General features: G+C 38.5%; 3 protein-coding genes across 4 annotated transcripts in view; 2 read left to right on the forward strand and 1 right to left on the reverse strand.

Annotated features, from left to right (window-relative positions):
- The window catches only part of LOC146486964 (ATP-dependent RNA helicase A-like), a 33,275-nt gene extending 21,083 nt beyond the window's left edge, over positions 1–12,192 (reverse strand). The window contains exons 1-7 of one of the 2 annotated variants that reach the window (XM_085091103.1): positions 12,044–12,192; positions 10,934–11,077; positions 9,825–10,008; positions 9,151–9,248; positions 1,950–2,089; positions 1,474–1,520; positions 550–695 (exon numbers count right to left, since the gene is read on the reverse strand). In XM_085091103.1, the coding sequence (XP_084947229.1) occupies positions 550–695; positions 1,474–1,520; positions 1,950–2,089; positions 9,151–9,248; positions 9,825–10,008; positions 10,934–11,077; positions 12,044–12,151 (867 nt within the window). In that variant the 5' untranslated portion in view covers positions 12,152–12,192. Of the gene's footprint in view, positions 1–549; positions 696–1,473; positions 1,521–1,949; positions 2,090–9,150; positions 9,249–9,822; positions 10,009–10,933; positions 11,078–12,043 lie in introns of both variants that reach the window. The other variant, XM_085091111.1, reaches the window with a different exon arrangement.
- Positions 2,284–5,947, forward strand: LOC146486965 (zinc finger protein 862-like). The gene is made up of 3 exons (XM_085089471.1): positions 2,284–2,829; positions 3,027–3,052; positions 3,354–5,947. The coding sequence occupies exons 1-3, from the start codon at positions 2,672–2,674 to the stop codon at positions 5,843–5,845; spliced, it is 2,676 nt and encodes an 891-aa protein (XP_084945597.1). The 5' UTR covers positions 2,284–2,671; the 3' UTR covers positions 5,846–5,947.
- Positions 12,193–12,467: 275 nt separating the features above from the next.
- The window catches only part of LOC146486966 (spectrin alpha chain, non-erythrocytic 1-like), a 33,671-nt gene continuing 22,100 nt past the window's right edge, over positions 12,468–24,038 (forward strand). The window contains exons 1-17 of the mRNA XM_085091117.1: positions 12,468–12,795; positions 14,960–15,085; positions 15,189–15,329; positions 16,130–16,318; positions 16,745–16,836; positions 17,577–17,721; positions 18,074–18,190; positions 18,838–18,902; positions 19,265–19,373; positions 19,714–19,815; positions 20,056–20,193; positions 20,747–20,857; positions 21,324–21,557; positions 22,059–22,263; positions 22,640–22,682; positions 22,929–22,998; positions 23,803–23,871. Coding sequence (XP_084947243.1) covers positions 12,550–12,795; positions 14,960–15,085; positions 15,189–15,329; positions 16,130–16,318; positions 16,745–16,836; positions 17,577–17,721; positions 18,074–18,190; positions 18,838–18,902; positions 19,265–19,373; positions 19,714–19,815; positions 20,056–20,193; positions 20,747–20,857; positions 21,324–21,557; positions 22,059–22,263; positions 22,640–22,682; positions 22,929–22,998; positions 23,803–23,871 — 2,202 coding nt within the window. The 5' untranslated portion in view covers positions 12,468–12,549. The remainder of the gene's footprint in view (positions 12,796–14,959; positions 15,086–15,188; positions 15,330–16,129; positions 16,319–16,744; positions 16,837–17,576; positions 17,722–18,073; positions 18,191–18,837; positions 18,903–19,264; positions 19,374–19,713; positions 19,816–20,055; positions 20,194–20,746; positions 20,858–21,323; positions 21,558–22,058; positions 22,264–22,639; positions 22,683–22,928; positions 22,999–23,802; positions 23,872–24,038) is intronic.

Genomic DNA, 24,038 nt, shown 5'->3' on the forward strand with positions numbered 1-24,038 from the left:
TATACATGTACACCACTCATCAACATTCAAATCCTAGCAGTATGCAGGATCTTTATCATATGAACCTAGTTTAAAGCTCCCACAAGCCTTCTGTAGCTCAGTGGTAGAGCATCCGAACTAGTAATCAGAAGGCTTAGGTTCGACTCCTGATAGGAGCACTCAGAATTTCTTTTTCCGAGTTTGCCTTAGTCATTACTGAATAATACATCATTCTCATTTGTTCACCAGGCTTAAAATAATACATCACATTTCCTTTCATTGCGCAAATGCCACTCATTGACATTCCAATCCTAGCAGCATGCAGGATTTATCACATGAACCTAGTTTTATTGCCTAGCTCCCACAAGTCTGCTGTAGCTCAGTGGTAGAGCATTCAAACTAATAATAATTAATTAATTAATAATTAATTAGGTTTGACTCCTGTTGGGAGAACTTGGATTTTCTTTATCCATGTATGCCTGTGTCAAGGACTGAAATAATAAACTGATCATTTATTTACCAGGTTTAAAACATAACATTGCATCTCTTTACATGTTATTACATCTGTACCTCATCAACCTTCTTTCTCTTGGGTTGAACCTGTCCTGGTTCTGCTGCCTCCAGTGCTCCCATGTGGAACAACTGTCTGACAAGACTTAGAGAAGTATTCTGGGCAGCTTGCTTTTTAGTGGAAGCATGTTCTCGAGCACTGATGGCTAAGAGAATGAGAAACTTGTTACAACATGCTTCCAGACAAAACTGACCACAAGAATTAGTCAAAAAAATTTCATTCTCCTCTGTAATTTTCCTTCAGTTGGGGAATTCTAAAAACATAACAGCTAATTTTGCGTGGAAAAAGTTCAGTGATGTTGAGTGTAACTGTACATGTATGAAAGAAGTGCTAAATAACAATATTATTACTATTATAGTATAATATAGCACAATAATGCATGCATCAGTTCATTTTTATTAATCCACCAACATGTAAAATTAAAATCTTTGTTGTATGGGGGTCACATTCAAACCAGCTTAGAAGTATTGTTTTTTCAATTTTTGAGAATATAAAATTCTAGCCAAAAACGTTGGGACACTTAACAGAAAATGTTACATCCCCCCCTTCCCCTCTCCTCCAGAGCAAAATTGTGTTGATTTCAAGCATCATTTCCACTATGAACTTCAATCACTATCAATATTGCTTGGGGAAGGGAGGGTGTCCCAGTGTCAAGGACAGTAAGACCAACAAACTTATTCTGGGCAAGAATGATACAGATATACAACAAATGTGTAAAGCCCTCAAAATGCTAATAAAATGCACAGAAAAGTTTTAAAAACTTAAAACTAGAGTACACGATGTTGTTAGTGCAGGGACAAATTTCACCAACAATGAATTTCCTTATGCTGTTGGCTGTGTTAGGTTCACAAGGTATTGCGGTAAAATGTAAGGCCGCAATCTTTTTCTGTACGGTGGATTTTGTGAAACCTGTAAGTACTCACTTCGTCTGTGAGACTTCACGAAGATGGACAACTCAGCAACAAAGTGTCTGTGAAAGAGTAGCAAACACAAGTTGTTTAATATACTTTTTCATGCATGTGATCACACAACTCCATTGACTTTACTTCTTACATTTTCTATTTATTAACAAAAACTACAAAATTTAATAAACTCTTTATAGTCTGAAATAGTTAATATTTGTTTAGTAGCCCTGCGATATACTATGGGCACAGTGATTTAACAAAAACATTTTGTGACTGAAAACCAGCAACCTTTTGACGTCACAACATAAAAAATGTGCATAAAAATGTTACAAGTCACGAGGAACCACATCGTACCACCCACAAATTATAGAGTACTGAAGTGATAAACATAACAAAAACTAAATTTCTGAAATCATGGGATTTGCTGAGATATTCTGAAAGAGCATGATAAAAAATGCCTACAGGTACTTAGTTAAATTGTGACAGTTTTTTACCTGTTATGGTCAGGGCCGCCTGCTGAATATTTAAAATCTGCAGGAAGCCTGTTCTGCTGAAGGTATTGATGAAGTCGTGACTTGGCATTAGCTAATGTCCAGTTTCCATGGAGATGAGCGTTCAAGTCAACATCTTCTGCCTAAAAACAAAACAATGTAAAAAGGAAAAGCTTAGTAAAACAGATGAGTATCAACGCCAAACTCAGCTGGCAAGGCACTATAATAATTATTTTATTGAAGTGTTGCCACTAAAGAGTGGGCATGACTTAACAGGATTGCACAAACAGGGATAGAATGGCAAAATACTAAGGGACTCTGGACAAACTCCCCAGGGTTCTCAGTAGAAGCCGGCGACCGGCGGAATTCCGCCGGCTGTGGAGACGAATGTAGCCGCCTGTGCGAGATTTTGAAATTTCCCTGTGCATGTGAACTTAAAAAAAAAAAATGAACTTGTACGCGCTGTAAGGAATAAAAATATCGCTCATTCATTACACAACACTTGAATCAGTTTCCCAGCCATCTGGAGTGTGTTTGCATTATGCCTGATATGCGCTGAAAGTACGGAAATCATGGCTGAATGTGCGTGTCGAAAAAGATACTGTAACACGTCAAGTGTTTATCTATCGATGATAAGAGCTGTCAAAGAAGTTACGTAATCAATACTTGCACACGTACACGCGGCAAACTTTTCGCTGCAAGTTTGCTAGCTCTTCCAGTTAAGAATGTCAAAACGAGAGAACTCAATCTACGGCTATTTTACACCAACGACAAAGAAGAACAAGACCAAAGAAGCCAGCTCAGACAGTTCACGCGGCGGTAACTCCGGTTTCTATTGCTATAAATCCAATTATAAAGCTCTGATTATAATGTTGAAAGATTAGTGCATGAACCGTGCAAATTTAAGTAGCTCTTGAAAAGTATTACGATCGATTTCCATACATTCTTATTCCCTAACAAACGCCTTCATTAAATAAAACTGTAAAGTAGATTTTAACAATTTTTTGTCGCCGTTTATTCTATCGTCACACAATGAAAGACAAGTTTATGCAAATTTTTCTTCGCATCGCGTTTTGCAAGCGACGTGCACTTGTGCATGTTTGTTCGTTATTTCTACGTATTCTATTCGTATTGCCACGAATAAAAAAGAAACACAAAAGACTATTTACAAATGTAAAGCACCTTTTAAAATAAACCAAATTTATTGTGAACAAGAATTTGGAGACAGTAAAATGTCAGTGCGCTAACTCAATTAGGCGGGAAGATAAATCAAATTTCACTTGTAAACAAGCGTAATTCAATGATAACCAATTAAGAAAAAGAACATTTGTGCGCTGAATTTTTATTACAAAAAGTTTTAAATATTTCTTGTCTAAAAGTAGTTTATGTTTTTTGTGGCATGATTAGGAGAATCATCTAGTACATCTGAGGTGCAGCCTTCAGAAAGCTCTGCAGCTCAAGATGCTCCCCAAGAAAACCCTTCAAGTTCGGAAGTACGCCTGATTCATTCAGAAAACCAAGGCACTGAAACGGGAGTCCTTAAAGAACAAGCCAGGCATGCAGTGCATGAAGAGATGAAAAAGGTTTTCACTTCTGAAGCCTCTGATTTGCACCTTCACAACCATTATGCTTGTGTACAAAACAACTGCAATAAACTTTCCGAGACTGAAGTATCTCGTTTTACATCAAGTCGTAGCCGTGACAGGTTCGTCCATAGCTGGTTGGGAGACAAAAGTCTTGCATTCTGCCAAACAACAGGGTTTTTTTGGCTTGTGTATGAAGAAGGACAGGGAATGTTCTGTTTTCTTTGTAAGAAACATAACACTGAAAATGTCAAAAACAAATCCAAGGTTTACAATTCTACCCCAAGTGTGCGTTTTAAAAAATCGGCCATCAAAGATCATTCCTCGTCTCAGCAACACAAGGATGCCATTGAGGCAGAGATGATGAGTCATGTTTCCCTGTTTCACAAGGAAATAACGGAGAAGGAGAAGGTTAAGGATGTAGTATTGTTAAATGCTTTTCTGGCTGCATATTGGCTTGCTAAGGAGGAGATTGCAAATCGCAAATTTAGTTCCTTGATTGGCCTTCTCAAAATTGTCAACCCAGAAAACATGAAGTTCTTCAACTATTCGGGAGAGGAGACAGTGAGATCCATTTTCCTCGCTATTGGAACGACCCTCACGAAAAGGCTTTTAAAGAATGTAAAGGAGGCAGGCTGTTATGGTCTATTGAGTGACGAAGTCACAGATATCTCGGTGATGGAAATGCTAATAACCTTCATCCAATTTTTCAATTCCAAGACGGAAAAAGTGGAAACACACTTCTTGTTTGTCGAGGACATCCTGAAGAATTCTTCATCTGCTAATGCTGAAACCATCTTTAACATTTTAACCACACAGTTAAATGAGTATGGACTCGAGCTTCAAAAGTTGAGCGCAATGGCCTCTGATGGAGCTTCTGTCATGACAGATGAACGTTCCGGAGTAGCTACCCGCCTTAAAGAAGTCAACAGCAAAGTGATAACATTTCACTGTTTGTGCCACAAGCTAGCCCTTGCCTGCACTGACACCTCCAGCGACATTGACTACATAAAGAACATTGAACTGTGGTTGAGACAATTATGGAAGATGTTTGAAAACTCGCCAAAGCGCATGGCCATGTATATGAAAGTCCAGCTCCAAGTCAAATCAGTTCAATTGTCAGACAAGGGCAAGAAAATCGTTGGCAAGAAGCTCAAGAAAGCATGCCAAACAAGATGGCTTTCTTTTCACGCTGCCACATCTGCACTTTTCGACGACTACTTCTCCGTTCTCCAAACGCTGAGACAGCTCAAAAATGATGATGCTGTAGCATGGGGTCTCCTCAGCAAAGTGAAGACAGCAAAATTCATTGGAGCCATCTACATCTACATGCAAAGCAAGTCGCCCATTCTCGATTTCAAGAAGGACCTTCTTCCAGAGGGACGCTTGAACCTGACAGAAGTTAGCCTTACCCCTGCCATGGAGGAACAGCTTTCAAACCTGCTCGTTAAATATGTCAGATCACTCAAGGAAAACATCCACCGCAGATTTGATGATGCCTTACCAGTAGTGAGTGCTTTCAGCATATTTGATCCTTTGGCTGTTCCAAATCCTGGATCCCCTGGCTTTCAGAGTTATGGTGCAAGCGAAGTGAAGATCTTGGCTAAGCACTTCTATCCAGGTGACACCAGAGAGCATCAGCTTTTTGCAGAATGGGAGAAGTTCAAGTACGACTTGTCCAGTTGGAAACCTGCCATTCCAGATGAGGTCAAGAAGAGCCATGAGACGACGTCCACTGAATGGTGCCTCACACGACTCATGAAGCTGCAAACATCCTACAGCCTAGTATTCCCAGCCCTGGTTCACATTGCTGAGGTGTGTCTTTCGATGCCTGTATCGAATGCTTGGCCAGAGCGTGGATGCAGTGCCCTGAAGCGCGTGAAGACAAGACAGAGGAACAGGTTGTCAGTAGAGATGCTTCAAACACTCTTGGCAATCACCATTAATGGACCAGAGGTCGGCACTCCAGAATGCGAGTCTCTGATGACTGCTGCTGTGGAGCTTTGGGAGACTCAAAAGAAGAGGAGGAAGCTTCCAAGAGACAGGGCTCCAGCTGGACACATTCCAACTGCAAACAAGGAGGCAGCAAACCACACTGTTCCTACAGCAAGTGTTGGTGCTGAAGCAGCTGTACAGACGGAGCCAGAGAATGATCAAGAGGAGCTTATGGAAGTTAGCACAGTTGCAGACGAAGTTGCCGTGGCCACAACACAACTAAATCTTGCCTCAGACTCAAACAGATTCTTCGATGAAGGAATCTATTCTGATGGCTCTGAATTAGACAGTGAGGAAGAAGAGCTCATGTCTTTCTTATAAAAGTTCAATGAATTCACATTACAACACATTATATTTGAATAATATGCTGCTGATAACGATGATATAGAATTACGTTACAATTAAATAATAACTTGAATATAATTTTTGTGAAGTGATTGTTTAATATAAATTATATGACATGAAATATAGTTGGTTTTTTTAATTGTAAGTGTATACAATGAATCTATTTTTGACAGTTATAGACCAATTTCTGAGTTTGAATGTTATTAATATATATATTTTTCCTTATTAATGAGGATCTAATTATTTTGTTCAACACATGAAATCAAGTTGCTTTCGTTGATTGAATTAAAATACAAAGAATCTGTTGGTTTATGGCAGAAATATTTCCTGTTTATACAAACTGATCTTATTAAAATACCTGATAATCACATTTTCTGCTAATAAACAAGTCATTTTTGGTGAGTAAATTCAATGGTCTACATACACAATTTCTTTCCCAGAATGCAGGAAATCGCAGCTCTGTGGGCTAAAAGTGTAAAAATTTTCCGGGGGGGCCCGGACCTCCCTAGAAACGCCCCTCCGGGCCGTGGTCTCGGCCCTTCGGGCCTTGTAGCCGCCTATTGCAATATATTAGCCACCTGTACAAAAATCTACTGAGAACCCTGACTCCCTGACACAATAGTAGAGCTACAAACAAACAGTTGTCCTCCAGATCTATAACACATAATGTACACTGACCACTATAGCTAAACAGGCAGTGAGTGCACACAGGGATTTTATTAGAAGCTGGGACCCAGGTACTGTGACCAATTTACTCTGAATGTGGTACCTGCCTTTGGAGAGATTTAAAGCCAGTCTAAACAAGATGAATTACTGAGTGATGGCTGTCTATTCATCATTAAGAACCCTGCTACTACAAAAAAATAATTATCTAATCAATAAAAACCCTGGTACACCCCTAGCCTGCGTAGCAGTCGTTTCCGTTTCCTTCAAGCCAAGCGGGGCAAGCACGCGAGGGCATTTGGCAAAAAGGAGCAAAAAAGTAGGAGCGGGGGGGGGGGGGGGGGGGACGGGCGAGGAAGGAAAGGAAACGCCTGCCGCTGAGCCCAGACATTCTACCGAACGCCCCCAAATGGCTTCGCTCCCTTGGGGCCTACACTGTCACGTCAAATGTCACATGAGAACCAATCATTTCTAACTTCTGGTTAATCTGAGCGAAAACAGAATCGCGGCGGGCAACTTGTTTACTGCAAGTTGTAAAGTTCTCGAACTTTACGTCGCTCGAACAAAGCGTAGATAAATTACCCAAGACAAATTTTACTTATGTTTTAGAATATCAAATCATTTGTTTACAGCTGGAATTACAGACAGAATGAGCTTGTCCCACATGGCTAAAATACTTCCTCGCGTTTCCAGGATAAATTTGTATTTCGCGTAGCGTGAAATACAAATTCGTTCTAAATATTGAAAACTTCCTTTTCAGACCGTGGTTAGAACTGAAATTTTTCCTGCAAAGTATTTACTTGAGGCCTCCTCAATCTATTTATGATTACAGAGTTTGAATAAAAATTTCTTTGTTCGTACGCGAAACAAGCTTTCAGACTAGCCAATTTTGCTTTCAGCTTTTCGTGTCTTTGAGACCGCCGACAGCCAGAACAAATTTTCTTGAATTTTTAAAAATTCCGGCAGGATTTCGAAAAACGAATGACACCATGTTTGTTGAGACGATAATACCTACCAACAAACGAAAGCGCAATGAAAACTATATTTTGAGCGTGACCAAGAATTTTGATTTTGTTTGATGTTAATAGACATTTGCTCTTAAAGCAGTCCTTTGCTCCGGTTTCAACTGAATTAACGTATCTCCCTGCGAAAGTAGTTTAGTCGTTTCCAAAGCAAAGCAAATTGGAAATCGAAAGGACACTCAAGACACTGTCAAGAGAGAGTTCTTTTCCGCCTCGGCCATATTTTCATCTTTGATAAACGGTTAACTGGATGTCGTTTTGATCTATGAGTTTGATTGACAGACGACTGGCCAATGGTAATGCATCATTGCCTCCCGTTCGCTGACGAACAGCGTTCGGTAAAATGTCTGGGCTCAGCGGCAGGCGTTTCCTTTCCTTCCCTGCCCCTCCTCCCCCTCCCCCCCCCCCCCCCGCTCCTACTTTTTTGCTCCTTTTTGCCAAATGCCCTTGCACGCTTGCCCCGCTTGGCTTGAAGGAAACGGAAACGACTGCTACGCAGGCTAGTACACCCCTTGTAAAACACATTTTCCAGACTACAGTCGAACCTGTATAAAACGGCCACCCTTGGAACTTTAGGAACTGGCCGCTTAATACAGGATTACTAAAAATACTCACTGGGCGTTGTCTAATGTCAATTTTAATGGTGTATCAAAAACATTTCATGCAAGGAAACAATAGGAAAATCAACACTCTTTCAAGAGTTCAATACTTTAAACAAAGTTCAGTGCCAACTTGTAACTTAATGGTATAATATACGTAACATTGTGTAAAATCACTGTGCAATAAATTGTCCTCTACTCTTGTACGGTGTACAGTACTGTATTTCTAACTCACTTACTTACGTGACTTGCAGTTCACAACAAAACATCTCATTCCGTCATTTCATAGTTGTTACGATCGAAGTGGAGTTATAACGGCAATGTTGCTAATTAAAAGTAACACAATAGCCCACTTTGAAAAAGAGTGATGGCCTGGGTCGAGAGTAGCTGCCCAAGCGATTGTGGGAAGGTTTGGGGGGACGTTGGCTATTATCTTCGCATTTTTGCGTCCCCCCAAACAATCCCACAATCACTTGGGCAGTTACTCTCGACCTAGGCCATCACTCATTTTCAAAGTGGGCTATATATAACAAAATTCTTCAAGTTAAAATAGGAATAGGGTAAGAATTACAGCGACTTAAAGAAGTGGGACACGTGCGTTTGGCACCTCGGAATTTGAAACTTTTGTTTGTAGAGCAAATCGTTGGCTGTCGGCACTCCCAGCGACAATTCCTGTTATCCATGGTACTGTGTATATAGCTCTTCCATTCAAGGGTGGCTGCTTAATACAGGTAAAAATAACAAAGAAAGACAAACATGGGACTGCTACAGGGTGGCCGCGGCCGTTTAATAGAGGTGGCCGCCTAATACAGGTAACAAATACAGCGTTTGTATGCGCGAAAAATCGGGACTTTAAAAAGTGGCCACTTAATAGAGGGTGGCCGCTTAATACAGGGCCGTTATATACAGGTTCGACTGTATTAATGACACATATAATTAAAAGTACAACAACCATGAAACACACAATTTCAGATACAGTCGAGAACATGGGTCATACCTCTTCAAACTTTCTTTTATTATACATACTGTAGTGATAATCCCTCTGACCAGCACCACTCCAGCCATCCATATGACTAGCACCAGCCCCACCACCACCTGAACACAATGATATATTAAATACTAAATTATCACTTGAAATTAAGAAAGGTGTCTCCCAGTTGAAAATTCCTTACAAAAAATTCAAAATTCCTTGTTCAGCGAATCATCTGCTTATGATTTCAATAATCGTGTCAGGAGCATGTGACCAACAGTTGTACATGTTGTGGTTCACAATTATTTTTTTTTGGTTTAAAAATTTTCAAACCAGTATTTTTTTTATTTTCCTTTGTCTTGTCTTATACAGAACAAAGGAAAATAGAAACTAAACTGATTTGAAAAATAGTAAACCAAAAATAATAATAATAATAATAATACTAACAATAATACATGTAATGATAACAATAATAATAATAACAATAATAAATAAATAAATAAATTAATTAATTAATTAATTAAACCACAATATATTTATTTCCTATATTGTATTGTATTGTAATTTTCTTTTCCTTTACCTATAACTTGATTAGCTTCACTACTTTTGGGTGGGAACTGTACTGTACTTCAACTCTTTCTTAATATTATGTTCAAAATGATTGATTGAATTGATCGACATATATTATATCAAAAGCATACCTTGTGGCATATTCATGATTGATGGTGGTGGTTGTGAAGGGAAGGGGTTTCCCTGTGACACCCCAGGGCCAGGCTGTTGATTTGACGAAAACTGAGCATGAGGTGCTGGGGGTACCGATGATGGCAGCTGCTGCTCCTGTTGCTGGGTTGGTATTCCTGTGGCTTGTGCTGTTGGACCTTCTCCCTGTCTCAATGAAATAGAAATACTATTACAATTAGAACTGTAAATATAAGGTTGTTCCTAAGGGAATGTTGATCTTGACACTCATATAAAGACCCACCTAAGCAGGTATATATGGCCTGCCAGCTGCCTAGTTAATTATCTGATTGATGGGTGACTTCTGACATTGCTATAATCATTATCAGGGCTCAAGATACCCACAACCACAGAAAAGCAAAGATCATTTTTATAGTGTATTCAGGGATGAATAGCTGGTTTATCATCCATTTACCTGGTTGTGACATTGTTCTGAACCACCATCTTACATGCCAGAACAAGTAAAATAATTAATTCTTACTGCCTGTTATTGTTAGCACAGGTAAGGATTTTGCTAATTCTGTTCCACAGATAAAGGTATTTATAGTGGGTAAACATTTGCACCATAATTTAAGCTTTATTTTTTAATACCTTGTATGGAGCAACATGCATCAGACACCCTAACTAGAGAAATAATGTCTTGGCTGCTTGCAAAAGTCCCTTACAATCATTGAGCCAAAGACCATATTCCAGCGACACTGGATATGCTTCATTAAATACCAGCTATTTCCTGTTATAAGGTGGAGTGGACACCTCTCTAAAACGGACACCAACAAGTTGGCCAGTCCTGGTGGAAGAATTTCACTGGTGTAATGGCGTAACACTATTAATTTTATAGCAGATACATAGACCTCTATAAGACAGATGAACAGAGCTGGTCCTGAAGTTGTCTGCCTTAAAGGGAGTTGATTGCAAATGGGTAACGTGAGGAGTCTGTGTAACAAATGTGTTCACCAACATCTTTTTGAAAACATCTTAAATTAATTTTGCACTGTTAAAAAGCCTCTGAACTCATAATTACCGGACGGGTACTTTTTTATACACTTAAACCTCATTAAAATAATCCACTCACAAACAAATCATCAGGAAATGAATCTGGAGGAATGATCCCAGCTCCAATTAAAAATCCACAAAAATCTTTGGCTGCATTAGTTTCAGCATCTTTCTTGTTTGTTGCACTTCCAAGACCCACATAATCAAATCCTTCAATCTGAACCTACAGATGAAATAACACATGAAACTGTGAGTAATAAAAAACAGTATTAAATTATTTGTGTAACTCTTCTTTTCCCCTTTCACTCCATTATCAGGTATTGCCAACAACAGCCCTAGCCTAGGACTGATGAATTTTTTCAGCCAGTGCCATAGGCATATTCGGAAAAAGAAAATCTGCATTTTCCCAACAGGAGTCCAACCTATGACCTTCTGATTACTAGTCCGAATGCTCTACCATTGGGCGGGGCGATTCAGCAGCTCTCATAAGGTCTTACTTGTTTCGCTTGCAATAGAAAACAACGGAACAAAGAAAACAAATGGAACAATGGAACAAACAACAGAGCAAAATTAAGGTCCCAACCCTAAAAACAATAGCAGCTACTACATTATAAAAACAGTTGCAGGATTAACAGAGCTGCTAGGCTACTGATTGGGCTACAGGCAAGGAGACTCATGGGAGCTAGGCCATTAAGCTAGCTAGGTTCATGTGACAATACTGCTAGGATTTGAATGTTGAAGAGTGGTTTATATACGTTTATATACGTGAAAGAATGAGATGTTATGTTTTGCCAGGCCCTGGTGGTTCAAAGAACTGATAACTCTATCCTGTGGATCCAACCAAAACATTTTATCCGCTGGATAAAGTTATCCGCTCTTTGAACAGCTGGGGTCTGGTCAGAAAATGATAGATGCATTTTTTGACCTGTTTTCAATTATTGGCTTTTAATTTCCAGGGTCAGGCGGTTAGCTCATTGCCCAGCCTCCACCCACTTCTGACATTTATGTACATGAATAGTGGCGTCCCTATTACACTTGAAAACATGTTCTCAAGCTCATCACCTTTAATTTATAGATCACAAAAAAAAATATAAGGAAAGCACTTGTTTTCGAATCTTTAGCTTTCCCTTTTAGCTGATTCCTTAGTATACTTAACGAATAGTTGTAGTTTAATAAACTTCTACACTACCTGAAAGCTGAAAGATCCTGGCTTAGAAGGTCTTTCTGTGTATATAGGCCTAGTTTTGCGCTTTCCACAGAAAGCATACAGGAAGTTCTTGAACTGAGTGGCCGCCATTTTGATTAGCCGGGGTCCACGCTGGCTCACGATATCGAGGCTAGCGACAAGTCTGTCTGGTCCAAACGTTCTATGACTAGGGGAGGGGAGGAGAAACAATCCCACATGACCAAGCTTTCTCGTCTTGATTATAAAGGTTGTTTAAGTGTATTATTAAATGGAACATGTTATACTAAACAGTTGTTACGAAAATAACAAAAGAAAACTTTTTAGCATTCGCAAGAGTTGTTTTGAGGAATGACTTTCTCTGCGAGCTCTGCCTCCTCCCCCTCCTCCCCTGAATTTTGTCCTCTCTTGATCACGTGATCATAGGGCTTTGCAGGGCGATTCCTTTCATTCTTGCTTGTTTGGATCTCGCTCGGTAAGAGTTGTCTTTTTGGAAGTTCGAAATTTCCAAAATGGCAGAGGTAGAGGCTCGTCAAATAGCCATTCTAGAAACCGTTGAAGATATCCAAAACCGCCGTGATCAAGTTTTGCGGCGGTACGCAGAATTCAAGGAAGCAACTCGCCTTCGGCGCCAGCGCTTGGAGGACGCGAAACGCTACCATCAGTTCAAGCGAGATGCCGATGAGGTGGAAGCTTGGATTAACGAGAAACTTCAGATCGCCTGCGATGAGAACTATAAAGATCCCACCAACCTTCAGGTAACTTTTTGCGGGATAAAATGAGACCTCGAGCAAGCAAAATAGCTGGAGATTTGTGTTCAAGCAAAAGCTTGCTTCCCCGACAACGCCCCGGCTCATACCCGAACTTCATTTGTAATTGTAAGATTATATTATTGGGAGAAATTCGGAATTTACGTTGTTGCTTTGACTGCTATTATTCCAGTGAAGGTAAATTGAAGGTGTATTTATTTCTTTTGTGGAAACAGGAAAGCGTAAATCACAGGCTTCGTTCGCGATCACAGACTGTCACCCGCTAACTGTGAAAAAACCCCGCGAGTTCTCCTCGCGATAATTCATCATGATCGCCAGCAACATATCATGTGGAGTCGAAGTATTTAAGTAATCGTTCTCACGAATGCTTCGTTTAAAGACTGTTTAAGACAAATTTATATCTGTCGTGACGGGGTCGGTTTTAGTTTGATTTTATTTATCAGTTTCTGGATAGTTCCAGTATTGTAGCTTCCTCGATCAGAAAATCACTGATGATGTCTGCACGTTACCTGCAGAACAAGAACAAAAGGAATTCCCTTTTAAACTGAAATTACAGTCATCCATCTGACATGTCTATGCATTTTGTTTGTAAAAAGGTACCACTAGAGAATGAAAAATTTTCTTATCTGGCCTGACTTGCGAAACTTCGTTGGTCAATGAAATGAACTTGCAGTGCGTCGATACGGTCCGCTGATTATACAAGTCATGCTAAGTAGGTCATCAGGTATGGTCGCTAGCTGTGCGTCTTTTTGAGAATTGAAGATGCAAATTAAACCTACATGCATTGTTTTTCCTAATTGCAACACCAAGGCCTGGTCATTGTTTGTTGATGAGTATTTTCATACTGTGTTCATTCAGGTATTCAAAATAGTCCAGCGATTATCTTCAATTCATTGACCCGATTCATCCACATGGTTGATTCTTGGTTGCTTTATGCACAAGTTTTCAGTTATCGCAAAGATAATGCAAATTTTTTCTCCTAATCAACCAAAAATTTACAGCGGCATAATTTAAGCCCCAGCTAGCTATAGAGGATCAAACATTTTTTGTCCAACAGTAATATTTGTGTTGGAGGAGCATGTTTTACTGTTTAGCCAACTCCATCATCAACTTTGCATTTAAATTGATGTCCATGTTTGAACTAGATCACAACATTTTCAGCCAACATTTTACATTAAAAACAAATATTTGATCATTTACCCACCTCTTCCAACAAAGCTTGTGCAAGCAGGAAAAAGCAACAAAGCAGAAACAGAATTTGTGTGATGTTACAACAAGTCATACCCAAGTTTTAGTGGAAGTACACAAAAAGCATTCATAAGTTTATATTGGCTCACTCTGTAGATGTTTTTTAGCCACCAAATGTTTTGGGGGACAAACAGGATGTTGGATAAAAATGTTTGATCACTTAACCAGAGCCCAGTTGCTCGAAGCATGGTTAGCACTAACCCGGGTTAAATGCCATGACAACCTATAGGTTTTAATACCTCTTAACCAATGGTTAGCGCTAACCATGCTTCGAGCAACTCAGTCCAGGGCTTTACAATTATTACCAGTAGCATGGTATTTAAAACATATGTAAGTTAACAAGTAGTTCAGAAATATATTTGCTGTACTGAATACTGAACCTTGGTTAACATTTACCTGTGGATTACATGTAGTATTCACTACCCTAATCATTCCCAGCTGAGCCGTGAAGTATAAATGTTTTAGGTTAAACTGAATCCCAGGTTAAAGTGATTTCAAACTAGGTTGATTTGCATTTTCCTTTGTGCCAGGAATCAACCTAGTTTGAAATCATTTCACCTGGATTTATTTTGACGTACAACATAAACACTCATATAAACACAGGTTTCATTGAGGGCCAGGCATGGGACAAAATGACCATCTGTGAACAAGACTTTGCCTAGCTGTTTTTAACATCTCATCTGTCTTTTCCCATTAAAGAGCATATCCAAGTTAACTATTCTGGCCAGCTGTACCAACCTTTTGCCCACCTCTTCAAAATCTTAATGAAACACTTCCAAGTATGAGGACTGCATGCTGTTGTGCAATTGTTACTAGGCAAGGCACTTCAAACCCACAGCACCACTCTCCACTTGGATTAATAATTATTTTTTTAATGGATTCTGTTATTACTACCTTATCTCAGGGTAAACTTCAGAAACATCAGGCATTTGAAGCAGAGATCTCAGCTCACAGTAATGCCATTGTGGAGCTTCAAGAAAATGGAGAGGGAATGATCAGTGAGTCTCACTATGCCTCAGAACTTATCAGGGTGAGTTACTCAACAAATACATCTTGTCTTTTCAACTAGGTTCTACGACATCAAAACTGAATACTGTACTAAACTTCATCAACCAATATTATTCATCCAATAGGAGCGCCTGGATTCCCTTCTCAGGCTTTGGGAGCTGCTGCTCTCTAAATCAGCAGAGAAGGGTCGCATGCTTCTCTTCACCCAAAAGAGAGTCCACTTCCTGAATGAAACAGAGGAAGTCATGTCATGGATTCATGAAAAGGTATGTCAGTGTAAAAAGGGGTAGGAGTTTTCTAACCTTGAATTGGTAATTGTGCATTTACAAGTCAGATTTTCAGCATGTAGTGTTTCCTTTACCTTCTACAAAATTGAAATTTTGAAAATTGGAAAACTTTTTTACTTAATTTCTTGTTACTGCATTTCCTTGAACAAAAACCTGTATTGTTTATGGGGAAATATTGCATTGTGGCATTGCAAGGCAAATTGCTAGAAGCTCGTTGCTTTTCAAAACACTTAACAATTTGTTGCCACATTGTCATGTTCATTGTGGAAGTCAAAGAGACTTCTTCTTTCTGCAACGATTGATGCAAAGAAGTTTTCGTTTTCAAGTGTTCGATATTATAACATACTTCCTGCAACATGTCTCACAACATCCCAGCTCATTATCTTTTAACAAAATATTGGGAGATAAGTTACCAAGACATTGCTTTTATATATGGTTTTTTATACCGGCACGTGATTACAGGGTTGTTGGACTCAGCTACTGGCAAATTTCACCAGCAGAAAGTGAGGGTGTCACTGGCTGAAATTTCACCAAGAAAAGACTTGTAATAGTGTAGTTTACTGAACACCACTGACAATTTAATGTTTTCCATTTTTGTGTGAAATAAGTAGTACGTACATTAATTTTTTGTACCGTACTTCTGTAACAATAAACCTACATTTGCACTGTGCAAGTAACCTATTTGACTGTTTTTAAGCAGGCTATTTTATTATTAATTTGTCATGTAACTTTGCTTCCATATTGATATGCAAATATCTTTATGTATTGTTGCCCTTCAGGAAGCAATTGCCACTTCAGAGGAATTAGGAAGAGACCTGGAACACGTTGAAGTCCTTCAGAAGAAATTTGATGATTTCATGAAAGATCTCCAAGCAAACGAGTCCAGAGTAACCTACATCAATGATCTTGCTCATCAACTTGGTGACGAAGGTCACCCCGACATTGAACTTATCAGCACAAAGCAAACGGTGAGGCATGCATTATTATGATGATGATGATGATGATATCTGTTATTATTAACATTTATCATGCAGCAATTGAGAGGTTGTGCAGAATGAGACCCTAAGTGACTTTTGATGTAAGCACAAATTCTCGTTTTGTTTCACAAGCGAATACAAGGCAATTTGGAAGGAGAATCTAGCAATTTATCAGAAGTCACTTAGGTCTTTTTTCCAGGCATCGCTTCAATTTCAGGTGCATACTGTATGATCAAATCACATTTTGAAATTAATATTAAAAATACTATTAAGTAAAACATAAAATATTTGCTATCTGAGTTTTACAATGCTGTCCAAGTGAAAAGTGAGTTTTTTTTTCTAATGAAGTAAACGTCATCCTGTAACTCTTTGTTCCATTCATTAAATATTGGCTTTATTTGCTTCTTGATGTTACAGGAAGTAAATGAAGCATGGGAAAGATTGAAAATGCTGGCATTAAAACGTCAGAAACGACTTGCAGGGGCTCAGCAGATTCACAGTTTCTATCGGTAAGGAGTATAAGATTATACACTAGTGGTTTGTAGAAAGACTTTAGGGAAGTGGTCAAAACCACTATACTCGAACAGGACCCACCAAACCACAAAATAGATGGTGGCCTCCGCCTGCACCCCCCTTTCTCAACCTCAAAAGATGGTGTCTTTAATGCATAGCCACCCCTCTATCCAGCAGTGAAAAAATGACAGTCAGATTCAAACCTCACTTTTCTTATTTATCTAACAATCCTGACTCTTGCTAGCTGAATATTTGTGCCAACTCAAATATTTGAGCCAATAAAATTTTGTCGGCAATGTTCACGAGATAGGTGGTCTCTTCGATAACACCCCTACCCCAGACAAGGTGGGTCCTCTTCAAACAAACTTGTTATGACCAGTTCCCTTACTTGTTTTGAAACTTCATGTGAGATGTTGTAAGTTCTTTGCAATAAACTTCTCTCTCCCAATAGTTCTGCATCACAGAAAAGTACTGATCAGTTGATAGTTTTTATTTGTTTGCTTGTTTGGTAGGACATTTTTAAGAGGTTAATGTAAGGACTACCTTGTACAGGATTAGTGTGTAATAATACAGTAACAATAGGTTTTCGTGTGAGAGTTGATTTGTAAACTTGACTAATTTTTCAACAAACTGAGCACAAGGCATGTTGTATTTGATGTCTCGCAGAAGGCCTAAAGGGTGATGAATGTAGTAACAAAAAGTGGACTGAAAATGTTCATCTTAATGATAATTGCAGTGATGCAGATGAAACCAAAAACTGGATAAATGAGAAGGACAAAGTGCTATCATCAGATGATTATGGAAAGGATCTTGCCAGTGTGAATGCTCTGTTGCGAAAACATGAAGCCTTGGAGAGAGACTTAGCTGCAGTTGAAGACAAGGTGAATATGATTTGTACTTGGTCAAAATTCAACCTTTCAGTGCATACATTTCCTTAATAATTATTGTACTTGAAAATAATATTGTTGTACTATTTTGGGAAATATTTATTCGGGTTTGAGCTACATGACATATATAATAATAAAATTATCTACTGAAGTTAAAAAAAGAAAAAGAAAAAATGACCCATAATTTACATAAAACATTATACAGTTTTGCAGGATCACAGCTCCCACACCTTTTACTTTAAAACTTGCATATAACCTTCATTATTTGAAGGGTCCATCTGGCTTGTTGACATTGTCATTAATGCTGTATGCTTGACTTAACATTACATGTATTTGTCGTCGGTAGGTCACAGCCCTTGGTCAAGAGTCTGCCCAACTTCAAGAGGCTCATCCTGATAGCGCTGATGACATTGCTGCCAAGCAAGATGAAATTGTGACAGCATGGGGAAATCTCAAGGATAAGGTGCGGTACATTCAGTATCATAATATAAATTTAAAGAAATCTACACTGTACACTGTACTTAACAAAGACAGTATTCATGGCAGAGAAACCAAGAGCTGTGGTTGTCTTGAAATGTTTACACTACAACACCAAGCAAACCCTCAACCCACAAAAGCATAAATAGTGCAAATGTACTCTGCAACTTTTACTCCGGGCGCATTCTCTTTTGGGACAATTCTGGCAATTCTTATTCTGGTTCAGGAAAACAAGAAGATCAAACTATCAGCTCCCACAAAAATACAATTCTGCCTCTTCCTGTAAACCTGAAAACCTTTCCAAAATAATGCAATTCCTCTTATCCTGAGTAAACTGTATTTTGAAAACAAAATAGGCCCCAAAACAACATGAATAACATCTACTCCATGATAATTTTATATTCCTGAACATTCAGGAATAGTTCCAAAAGAATGGACTCTTCAGTGATCACACTTCAGGGTTTGGTAGATATTCTCATATCAGTAGATTGCCAAGTTTGACTACAGGAGAAAAACAATTGATCTCCATAACTTTTCCTATAATCTGGTGACATTATTGCTAATCTAACAGTTTACAACTGTATTAATGTTACCAAATTTACAATTTAAATGATGTCATTTCATTTATTACAGTCTGCAGTTAGAAAGACAAGGCTGGAAGACTCCTACAGACTTCAAAGATTCATCAGTGACTACAGGTAAAGGTCAAACTGCAAGAAATACTGTACCTCACCAAAGTGCCTGTAACTTGGATAAAGGCCGTACTTCATATACATGTAATAGCTACACCATCCAAGGTTGCCTTTAAGTTTAAAAGACAAAAATAGGCAGCAATAAAAAAGTACCCGATACACATCCTTCATATTTTATTATTTCAAGTTAATGGATCATCTTCCCTACAGTGTAGGGTGCCAGTCAAAATAGCTGTTGGCCAGTAACAGTATCCCTGACTGTTTACATGTATACTTCAGTTTTCTTGGATGTGAATAAATTTTGTAAACCACAGTAACAGCACTGAATGTTACTCTTACTAACAGCCTTGAAATTGCTGTCCTACCAGGGACCACATCTCATTTATAAGTGAAATGAAAGTTTTGATCCAGAGTGATGAACTAGCAAAAGATGTTGCAAGTGCAGAAAGTCTTCTGGAGCGACACCAGGAACACAAGGTAAAGTATCCTCTCAAAACCTATTTTGGCTACCCATCCTCTTGCTGCCTATCGCACGCTTTTGCATGGTTTGCATAATAAAGGACTGATATTGTATTTTAGGCTGCTCCACAACTTTATACCATCGTACTGATGAAGACTGAAGATTTTTGATCGAAACATTCTCTGTGTTATTTGCTGCGATGTTCCTCACATATGTAATGTTTTATTTATACTTGTGTAGCCTTGATTACAGTGTACTATCAATGATTGTATGCTACTATGAGTGTTCCAAAGTTAGCGTCAGAAGTGCGTGTTCTCACCCAAGCATCTTGTATTGAATTTTCCTTTCTATCATTAGGGTTATATTGATGCTTCAGAGGATGGATTCAAAAAGTTTGCAGATGATGGAGAAGAGCTCATCAATTCAAATCATTATGCTAGTGATGAAATCAAAGACAAGGTATTTGCAGTAGAACTATTTAATTTTGAACTTAGAATTCCAGAAGCTAAAAGGTGCTTAGATCAAAGGGAGTCTGGATTACTTATTGCAAAATTAATGCTTTTGTTAGTGGATGAGCGTACTTGTAAGGACAACCTTTAGAGTGTGAGATACTTATAAGATAAGTACTTCGGCTAAAACAGAACAGTTTAGTACATGTAGTTCAGAGTGTAATTATTTCTTGTTTTATTTGCTTTGTAGCTTGAAAGTTTGGAATCAGAGAAGCTGGAGTTGTTGGAGCTGTGGGAGAAACGGCGTGTCCAGTTTGAGCAATGCATGGAGCTTCAGCTTTTTAACCGAGATTGTGAGCATGCCAATGCTACCATGACTAAACAGGAGGTAGGATCATGTCCGTTACTTTCTGACCAAAAGGCTGATGTCCAATGTTACTTTACAGATGATTTGGTTAGTGCAGTCGAACCTCCCATGAGTGGACACCCTCAGGAACAGAAAAAGTGTCTGCTAAAGAGAGATGTTTGCTTATGGGAGGTTAAAAATGTAGTGTTTTATGTAACTGAGAACAAGACCAAGTATTCGCTTAGTAGAGGGGTCCAACTATTGGAGGTGTCCATTAGCAGAGGTTCGACTGTGCATTTGAACAAAACAGTCGCAACCAAAGCATTCACATGATATAGTCAAACAAAATAATATAATAAGTTATTAAGAACCATTTAATCAAGTGAAAACATTTAAACCAAATCGGGAAAACATCAAAAGGCCAAGTCACATCTCCCCTGGCTTTGAGGTTTTTGTTTTTTGGCTTGTTTGATGTTAACTATCTCCGTCGGCTACATGTAAGAACATGTTCAATGTATAATAATAATTATTGTTTAAACCAATTATTGGGTTAAACACATTTAAATACAATGCATTTACTTCCCTTTACTCTTAGGCATTCCTTGCTGATGATAATCTGGGGGATTCCCTCGATGGAGTGGAAGCATTGATCAGAAAGCATGAAGACTTTGACAAGTCATTTGCTGCCCAAGCAGAGAAGGTCAATGTAAGTATTATTTTGTTTTTTGTTTGTACCCATTTATTTGTTGGTTTGCTCTTCCTCGGTAGATGCTTGCCTGTAAGCAACTTACAGTTTTAGGAGAGTACTATTGTTTGTGACTTGACTGGGATATACTCTTACCTTTTATTTTTTTTAAACTGGCCATGTCAATGTGCAGTGGGCATTGACAAAATAATAAAGTTAATTACAAACTCCTGAAGGAAAACACAATATTAATTTTGTGTGTTGCTTATCGTAAGAATTCACCAGAATTTTTTCTTTGTCATTATTGGTCAAGATCAATAAGTTATGTTGAATTTACGTTATGGTGAGAACCAATCAGGTGACAGGTATAAGCTTTATTATCCAATATTCACTCTTTAGATAAATAGATTTTTGTACTAATTTAACTTTTAAGATCTGAGTTATTTCCAATATAATAGTTGTTATCTTGTGTTTGTTTTTCTTTCAGAGCATTGATGAATTTGCAAACCGCCTCATGGACAGTAATCATTATGCCTCAGATGAGGTTCGTGAAAAGAGAGATGGAATTCTGGAAAGGCGAAAAAACATTGAGGAGCTGTCAAAGGATCGCCGGGCAAAGCTTGAGGAATCTCGTAAGTTGCAACAGTTTGAGAGAGATGCAGATGAAGTGAAGAGCTGGATCACTGAAAAGCTGAAGATTGCCTGTGATGAATCCTACAAGGTGAGAAGTGGACTGTGTTTCAATGTGACAATAATATTGTCAATACTCAAAACCCTTAAGTTACTTTAATTTGAATTTGTTTATGTTTATCAACAACTACATGTAATTTCTGACAAGATTCGAAATTTACTGACAGTAGCTTTTAATGTAGTGTACACTGTATGTTGTGGTTTAAAATTTTTCAAACCAGTTTAATTTTTTTCCTTATTTCTTTTTCCTTTGTGCAGTATTCATTACCATAATATGAGACAAAGGGAAATAAAAATCAAACTGGTTGGAAAATGTTTAAACAATTAAAAAAATGAACCACAACATGTACACTCAGCTTTCAGGTTCAGCAAGTCATAACATATTGAGATTGTAGCTTAAAATGGTTGATGTTGTGTGTGATCTCCACAGCTTAGCCTCGCTTCTCTCAAAACAACAATTGAGTAATTAAAAGTAAGCAAAGAATTAGCAAACGCTGAAATCATTTGTTTCTTTTATATTATCTTTTATCAGGATCCAACCAACCTTCAAGGGAAAATCCAGAAGCACCAAGCATTTGAAGCTGAGCTCAATGCCAATCAAAGTCGGCTTGATGCTGTGGATAACACTGGTGAACAGCTGATTGCAGATGAACATTATGCTTCAGATCAAATCAGGGAGAGACTTGATGAGCTCCATAAGCTGTGGGCCTATCTGTTTGAAAGGTCAAATGACAAAGGTTAGAGTGATGACGATGATACAAAAAAATTAAAATATTTATATATTAATTTTCCAATCAGACTCTGAAGTGACCACCCAAAATATTGACAATAATTTGAAGAGGCCATTGGAAATCGTACATGTATTAGTGGTGCTGGTTAGCCACAGGTCTTGTCAACATAGTAACCTACAGTCAATACTGACTGTGGTAAAAGTGTCAAAATAAACAAGATTAAAATAAAATTATATATAGTTAAAATATCTAGTATAAAGAATAATGTTAAAGTTCATTACATTTTCTCTTGTGGCTGTAAAGTCCAATTCTTTTGAAACACTTCTTGTGACATTGTGCGGAACTAAGTAAACTACTTAGTTACACTTTCCTTCTTTTTCAGGATTGAAGTTGAAGGAAGCAGCTCAGCAGCAACAGTTCAACCGGTCAGTAAACTAACTCGAGAATAATATGTTCTAAAGTTTACGATCTTTGACAACTTTCATGGGTTGGGTGCCCTGGGATCACCCATCATCAAACCTGACATAAGAAAGTGATGCAAGTCAGTTTAGGAAGGGTATACAGAAATGTACACTTTAGCACTTCTTACACTTTTCATATATTCATGTGAAGTGATTGAGTGACCAACAAATGGGTCATTTTCCATTTCCTGATTTTTTTTTTCTATGCAGTGCCACTGAGGATGTAGAGTTGTGGTTCCAGGAAGTTGAAAATCTCCTTTCTGTTGAAGATCTTGGAAAGGTATATGTGCATTACCAACAATGAATGTAAATTTATAACCGTACCAAGGCTGTTGCCTAAGAAAAATTTATGGGAGCCCACAAGGCTAAAAGCCGAAAGGTTAGGAGCCCAACATGTGAAGTGTTAGGTGCTGCTGCAAAAAATTTAGGCCCCCAGAGCACCCCAGGCTACTGAGCTCCTGTTAGGCACGGCCGTGCATACAATCTTGAACAAACGTCTATTCAGATGCAAAAAGGCAAATGATGCACACATGCACACCAAACAACAAACATTACATTCTGAAAATAGGTCAATGTCACATGCTTAAATCAGTTCACTCCCTACACATAAACTGCCCCGTTGATTATCCAATGAGCAGTATGGATTCCATAGTGATTGTTTAATCGGTGTGGCATAATGTCATTTCTTTCAATGGCAGAAAAACACAAGGCTGGCACTGACTTAACTTGAAAAGGTTGGGAAAATGATAATAATAAAAAAATGTGGCCCGGGAAAATTAATAGAGGAGATTAATAGATAGGGGGAGCTTAATAGAGAGGCGGGGCTTGATAGAGTGGGGGACTTAAAAGAGACAAGACTTGATAGAGAGAGGGGGCTTGATTGAGAGGGGGTTCAATAGAGGCAGGGCTTTATAGGGTTTTCACAGTACTTTGTAAATGTGGGGAATTGGTTACCACGAAATTGAAACATTTTCAAGCTGATTCTAGATCTACCATACTGATGTGACCTATTGCTGGTGTCATAGTCTCTGTCATTTCCTGTTTTCATTCCTAATGTTCTTGCTGAATAATTATTCTACTGTAGGATCTGACAAGTGTGCAGAACCTTCAAAAGAAGCACGCCATGATTGAGGGTGATGTCATAGCCCGTGCCGTAAGTAATAACACTCAGCTAGTGGTCTGCATTCAACACATAGCAGTTTGATCTTTCTCTGTTCGGAGTTGTCAGTAGGGACTAATCATAGTAACAGTCTAGCTTTCACTTCTCTCCACGCATCATCTACTCACAAGAGGCAATTTTCGCACTCACTTTCAAGTGGT

Source organism: Pavona decussata, unplaced genomic scaffold (assembly GCF_977016875.1).
Source record: "Pavona decussata unplaced genomic scaffold, jaPavDecu1.1 SCAFFOLD_19, whole genome shotgun sequence".
Lineage (NCBI taxonomy): Eukaryota > Metazoa > Cnidaria > Anthozoa > Scleractinia > Agariciidae > Pavona > Pavona decussata.

Bases quoted from the DNA above. Each gene is read 5' to 3' on its own strand.
- LOC146486965 (XM_085089471.1), top strand. From the start codon at position 2,672: ATGTCAAAACGAGAGAACTCAATCTACGGCTATTTTACACCAACGACA. The intron at 2,830-3,026 runs GTGCATGAACCG...GCGTTTTGCAAG, and splicing joins ATTATAATGTTGAAAGATTA to CGACGTGCACTTGTGCATGT. The intron at 3,053-3,353 runs GTTATTTCTACG...TGGCATGATTAG, and splicing joins GCACTTGTGCATGTTTGTTC to GAGAATCATCTAGTACATCT.